The sequence below is a fragment of the Miniopterus natalensis genome, chromosome 20, assembly GCF_054644295.1.
Source record: "Miniopterus natalensis isolate mMinNat1 chromosome 20, mMinNat1.hap1, whole genome shotgun sequence".
Classification (NCBI taxonomy): Eukaryota; Metazoa; Chordata; class Mammalia; order Chiroptera; family Miniopteridae; genus Miniopterus; species Miniopterus natalensis.
In genome coordinates this window covers 21888528-21895435 of record NC_142100.1, presented here as the reverse complement: position 1 = coordinate 21895435, position 6908 = coordinate 21888528, and the positions used below count along the sequence as shown (strand labels likewise).

At 47.6% G+C, this 6908-nt stretch overlaps 1 protein-coding gene across 2 annotated transcripts in view; it reads right to left on the bottom strand.

The window, feature by feature from the left end:
- Positions 1-1858: 1858 nt before the first annotated feature.
- The window catches only part of FBXO21 (F-box protein 21), a 31493-nt gene continuing 26443 nt past the window's right edge, over positions 1859-6908 (bottom strand). For both annotated transcript variants that reach the window (XM_016201620.2, XM_016201622.2), the window contains exon 12: positions 1859-4264. In XM_016201620.2, the coding sequence (XP_016057106.1) occupies positions 4077-4264 (188 nt within the window). In that variant the 3' untranslated portion in view covers positions 1859-4076. The remainder of the gene's footprint in view (positions 4265-6908) is intronic.

Sequence of the window (6908 nt, the reverse complement as noted above, 5' to 3'; positions counted from 1 at the left end):
GTGCCACTCCAGCCCTCGCTCACAGAACCCCCTCAGACTGTCCCCTGAGGGCTTGATTCCCTGCAGTTGGATGGAGTCCACCCCAGGGTGTTCCTGAAAGCTGCAAGGTAGAGCCTCACTGTAGAGCCAGGTGAGTCAGCGGCTCTAAATGGCAGCCTGGGGGCAGCCCCGCCCCCCTCCCCCTCCCTGGTGTTACTTCAGCAAGAAAGTTCTTGAGTGTTGGAGCCATCGTATATTTTTGGGTCTATTTATTACAGAACTAGCATTACCCTAATACAATCATTGCTAAATGGCCATAATACATTTATGCTATAATTGCACATGATTTTAATCACCGAAGGAATGTCCTTTTTCTCTTGATTCTAAATTTCCAGAAGTGAAAGACTAGAAGTTAAAGTTGCTGCAAGGCAAAGGTTAAAAACATTGCGAGGTAGTCGGTAGTGTGGCTGTCAAATGCCAGGTTTCCCACCTACAAACAAGCAGGGTGCACGATCCCCCATCTGTACAGCGGAATGCCAGGCAGGCCCACCCCTCGGCCGGGGTCGGTAATTGATGGCCCGCAGGCCACTTCCGGCCTGTGGCCTGTTTCTGTACAGCCCTCGAGCTCAGGATGTTATGCACATTTTCTAAAAACAAAGAATACGTGACTGAGACCATATGCAGCCCAGACAAATATTCACTAGCTGGCCCTGTCTCATAGGGTTGCTTCGAGGGCCATCAACAGTTCAGGCCTGTGCCTGGCGCAAGGGAAGCAAGCAATACAAGGTAACACATGCAATACAGCTATTAACGTCCTCAAAAATAAACTGCCACGTGGCTGAATGTGTTTCCTCTAGGTGAACAGTCTCCCCTTCCCTCCCGGGAACAAAAGACAAACATCTGATTATTATGGACACAGATACTTTCAAATTAAAAAGTTGCTGGTAGTTCAATTTCACAACTAAGAGAAAGAAGTGTCTCCCCTTGAGAGCAAAGGGACCCAATGGTGGCAGAAGAAAGCCTGGAACATGGAAGCGCGACTCAGTCTAATACATCGGGGAAGACCGCGACATTTGACGTTTTAAAACTAGACATTAAGTAGATGTGGTAAAATAGCAAACTGGCTTAGCGACAACAATTTTGCTGTGCGAATGCACTCGCAATGGAGATCTACAACAGGGTTCAGGCAGAGACAACGTAATGCCGGCTTTTCAAGGCCTGACTGGGTGGATGCTTTCAAACGAGATGCTTGGTGGAACTGGTCTGGCGACAAGGTAGACTAGTGTTGGATGTGACTGGTGTCTCACTGAGAGTGTTTCCCAGAGGAGGTCTGCACGCGCTGGACCACAGGGACGCCGTGTGTACGGCGCCTGTGGGGGAGGGAAGCTCCAGGGTCTACGACAGCGTATTACAGGCTTTGAGAAACACCACAGTGCAGGGAAGTGGTGACTGTTTAGCCCACGGCCTTTTCCTTCCGCACAGCACGTAGTGACATCACGAAGCATCGGGACTTTGCAGGGCATCCTGGACTGGCAGTATGTCGTGCGGCTTTCAGTCGACATGAGCAACACACTGAGAACCTGGGTTTCCCACAAAGCTTCCGAAGTTCTCGTTTTACAAACACACACTTTTAACATAACTGCAAAGCAGCAGTCTTTGCATTATAGCCAGACACTCGCAAGATGACTAGCGAGCTTATAAAATTCACGTTTGGCAGGAAAATCACAGTCTAAAGATACCCTGTTCACTCACCAATGTTAAGAAAAATTTCAGCAGAGCACATTTTTGCCTATTTTGATCAGAAGAGACGGGAGACGTTCTGCTACGAGTCGTGGCAGGGCTCTGTCCTGGGACGGAATCGGGCAGGCCATTCGTGTGGTTTCTCTGGAAAGTTCCATTTATTAATCATTGTACAAAAAAACCCCCAACATCTTGGCGTTCATTGGAAGAAAGAGAAAAGAAGTTACTAAATATCCAAATATTTAATATTTTAACATTGTGAAAGTTCTACTTTTATAACAGGGCTTTTTAAAGTGGAGAAAACTTTGGAAAAAATTTTAAAAAGAAACTTATGATTTATTAGAGTACAGGATCCAAAAACACGTTTTTAGAAAAATATAAAGTGCCCGAATACCGACTTACACAGGCGACAGGCCTCCTGGAGCGAAGTGAAGCAGTCGTGAGGAGACAGTGAGAACAGTCTAGATACATATTTACATTGGGTCAGTAAAGGGAAAACCGCCTTTCTGGCGACAATGTTACTCTACGAGAAAAGGAAATCGAACTGGAAAACCAACAATCATAATTCTCAGCACGCTCCACGGTTTCTTAGTATGTGTCTCGGTAATATTTACTCCACACTTTCTAATTTCCACCTTTAAATGAGAGTAGTGTAAACCCCCCGGCCTCAGGCAGGCTGGGTGCTATGAGTGGTCACAAGTTCAAATGCGAGTCCAAATCCTCTGACTTTGGATGTGACGAGGAACGTGGACACTGGACGACAGCGAATTCAGGCTGGAAGGAGCCAGCTGGCCAAATCTCCATCTTTCTAAAAACTGCTTAACTCAGCCAGCACTTGATATTAAGTGTCTCGGGTGGCGTTCCCAGACCTGTCATCCCAGGGTTTCCAAGGGATCAACAGGAGGCAGTCATCAAACATGGTGAGAAAACATTGCATGCAAATGAACACAGGCAGCGAGTGACTGCTCCCTACCACCTAAAGCCTCATTCATTAGATCAACTGGGTTCTTTTCAAGAGAGTGAAGTGACGAGGCCCTAACTGCAGACATCAGCCTTGGTTGGTGAACTACAAGATTAGCCTGCTGGGGACCTGGCAGGCCATGCAGTGGGAGTTCCAGCGACGCCCAGACTTGGAACCTTCAACGGGGCTACTAAGAACGTGGGAGAGGAGCTGGTGTGACCTTAGTGAGAAGCCGGACTCCCCCACGGGACTCAGGCACAGGCTTCACCCTGAGGCTTTCACGGCCACGGTGACTTGGGAGAGCAGCACTCATTTCCTTTCCCACCGATCAAACAATCTTAAAATGAAAGACATGTGATTTACTTCTACCCGGCCCCATTCAAAGAGGTCCTGAGTGATTCTCAAAAATGAAGGCAGCATGCGACCTCTTTTTTCTTTCTTAAGGTTCATTATTTCTTCTGGTTATAAAAGTGAAGTCTCATTTTTAGGTCTCTGGAGACCTCGAAGTGTAATTTCTAAAAGCAAACATTTTAACATCAGATTGTACTTCCTACTAGAAAGAGAACCCATCACTGATTTAAGATCTACTCACGCACTGGAGAGTCTTAAAATTTTTTTTTTAAAGTTATTTTAAAGGGAGGAATAGTAGATGAACATGGAAAAAGCCATCACCAAGGCCATTATTATGCATTTTCTCAAAGAATTCCATGTAATAAAGTGGAAAACTAATGATTCATAGCAATAGGAGCATAAATCCAAGAGGGAAACTGTGTTATTCTTCTAATTCAAATACAGAAAAAGGTAAGTGCCTGGAATCTGTTTCACGCATTAGAAAAAATAAATGCAAACGATTCTGATTAGCACTAGTTTGCTCATCTCCAAGATGCTGCCAGGATCACTGAGCTTCACCTCTGAACAAGCAACTAAATTCAGAGTGAAAAGACCCACAACCCTGACTCAGGGCTGCACCAGCTCCACAGAGAAATCAGAAAGAAACTGTTGCAAACTTATAACCCCATCTGCCCAGCAAATGAAATGCTCTGAGACAGAAGTGCGAGACAGACATACTGCAGAGAGAACTTAAGAAATGATTAGAAGAGCGTTGGCTGTGAGACCTCATGAAGACAGAATGTCACACACTGTCACCACAGGACAAGCATACAAGCCATGCCACTGACACAGTGCCTTTCCAATGACTCACTAGTGTGGGCGGAGAGCGACATTGTCTCTGCAGCTGAGGAGAGCACAGGCTATGCAAACTCAGAGGGAGGCGACCGCACTCCTGCTAAGTGGCCTTCCCGGTGGTGCGAATCCAGAGGGGTCCGTGGGGACATTGGAGTCCGGTTCTCTCGGGAGACAGCAGTGGCAGCAAAGGCGCAGTGTCCTCCGCTGGGCCTTACTCTGCGATCTCTTTCTTCGCACTGTAGATATTCTGCACCGTTTCGTAGACAGACTCCAGGTCCTCTGGGTAGCGGAGCTCCAGCTCTGCATTCGGGATGTAGTGGGTGCCTGTGAACTCCGAGAAATAGCGTCCGACATCGGGGTGCGAGATTTCTTGAGGCTCCACATTATATTCCAAGTTTTCTGTTGACAAAGAGGCACATTCTCGTTAAAATGGACTTTCCTGTGGCGTCTTTTATCCAGAGCACTTCCGGGCAACCGTTTCCGAGTAGCATGCTCGAGGTGGGGGAAAGGAGACGGAGATGTTTATGGAATGTGGAGGAGCTAACAGGAAAGAGGCAGCGAGTGGCAAGCGGGAGGCGGAGGGATGGTGGCTGGGGCCCACAGCTCCGCACGGAACAGAGTACCTACCTTCCTAATCTCTGAGCGTGGGCCCCACCCGGGAGAAGCCAAGCCTCAGCCCCGGTGACCTGGCGCCAGAAAGGAGCTGGCCAGGCAGACCTTCCGCTCTGACCGTGCTCCAGGACTGTCTCGGTTCCCTGCAGTACGAAGCCAGACTTTGCACAGCCTGGCCGACGGGCCAACTCACACCCACAGTGCAGCACATCACCCCTAAACGTCCTAAATGCACTCAGGACACTTGGTCCCCAGAGTGCACAGGACAAGCACGAGGAGGTTATCTCAGCATCACTTATGACAGCACCCACAGCAGGTCACTGTGTAAAGAAATGATGGCACGTTAATTCAGAGAAATGCTGGGCAGCCAGGAAAATGAGCCATGTGCTGTCAAGATCCAATGGAGGAACTGGGAGTACAAAGGTGCTACTTAGAAGGCGCCTGGAAGGCCACATATCTGGCTGCTACATCACATGGCTTAACAACGTCATTTTAAATGGTTCTTTTAAACTGCGCACTTAGTTGTCATGGGAAAATGCAGTAAATATAAAAACTCTAATGTTTCAAAGTGCCACTGGCTGAGAGGATGCCCTTTCCTGCCCACCTGCCCCTGCTGGGGGGGGGGTCCTCCCAGCCCCGCTCCTGGCTGTTATGGGAACATGGACTGATTTCAAACCATCTACCTGCCTGGGCTCCTAGCAAAAATGAAAAAATGTATTAATGAAAAACTTTTTAAAGGAGAAAACGAGAGTGAGGTTGGAAACTGTGTATTACGAGGGGAAAATAAATCTCAATCCACTAAAGGTTTCTAAAATATTTACTAAAAGAGACATAAGAAATCTAAGTGATACAAAACGTGACTGAGCAGAATATTAAACAGGGACTAAAGGTCCCAGAAAAGCCTGAGAAGTCTTTTTTATTCCCCTGAAATTTTCAGAGAAACGTGTCTGCTAATTTAAGAATTTCAAGCTACCCCAAAATGTATGAATACACTCCTGTAAAACAATGGAAAGGCTACCTGTGAGTCCTCCGGGCAGCCGTCCCGCCCAGGTCCCCTCCCTCCCGAGAGGAAGCCATTACCAGTGAGTGCCTCTAGTCCTTCAGTGGGCACACACCAATGTGTCTAAACATAACTGCACTTAATGAAAACTCCCACGGCTCTGTTTCGCTTATTCATGCAAAACGTACAGCAACTGCGTCTGCAAATGGTGAGTCCACCTGGAGTTTAGCTCTCCTCAGTCTGGATACACCCCACTCTACCAGGGAGTCCTTGCGAATGACCTGACTCTCGATAGTGAGGGACCACAGACCCCTTGGGTGAGCGTATCCTTGGTGGAGGGGCTGAGGATGATGCTGACAGGTAAGAGGATGACGCTGGAGATTTTCAGTTTAAAGGAGAGCACCAAACCGTCCCCGCAAATGGCTGAAATTTCACACTCCAGCCCTGATGCAGGGGATCCTCGCACACATGCCAGCATGTGCAGGCTGCCACGGGCTGTGTGTGCCTGTGTGTGTGTGCAGTTATGGTAGAAACTTCAGTTGGGAATGTAGGACAAATTATGGAGATGGAACTAACATTTGGTGATGGGCGCACGTGCCAAGCATTCTAACCACAATGCAAGAACCAGAAGTTCACGTCACAGCTGAACTCCTGACCTTCTGAGGTAGGCAGCTGATGGGCAGCTCAGAGCATCCAAAGAGACTGTGTGTGTGTGTGTGCGCGCGCGCGCACCAGATACGGTATATCCCTCCCTTAGGATTTAGGTGAGTGCCAGCATACTGTCGGGAAAATTCCCTTGAGGGCGCAGATACAACTATTTGGAGATGCCGTGCGTGCCTGTGGTCTGCAACCTAACTCCTCAGCTCTCTGCGCAGAACGAGTAATCAGAAAACGCTCACTAATGCAGTGGTTCCACCCAGATGACTCGGATCATGGAGCCAAAGTCTGCAAATTTAGATCAAGAAAAAATTGTAGAACAAAATAATGCAAATTAGTTAACCAAGAAATGTTTAAAAAACATATTTAAATAAGTATTTTTGAAATCTAGCCTCTGAAGGTCTCCCATTGGCTAAATATGAGGTAATCTGAGCAAAAAATTGTTTCAAATGATAACACATTGGGCTAAATAAAAATCCAGGAATCTATGAGAGGTGGGGAGGAGAGCTGGAGGGGGAGGCGGAGAGAGGCGGGGAGGAGGAGGGACGGAGAGAAGGGGGGAGGGAAACTCTTGAATAACAGCGGGAGAAAATCATCATTTTACAATTCTCATGATAACTTAGGCAAGGAGATTCAATAGGTGCGAATGCAAGCAAGGACAAAGGTTACTGGGGAAGATGACACACACGGGATGTCACACTGGGACTCCACAGGTTTCACGTTAACTGCAAAAGGAAAACAGTCCCTTACAGTGAGTCACTCACTATCTTAGCC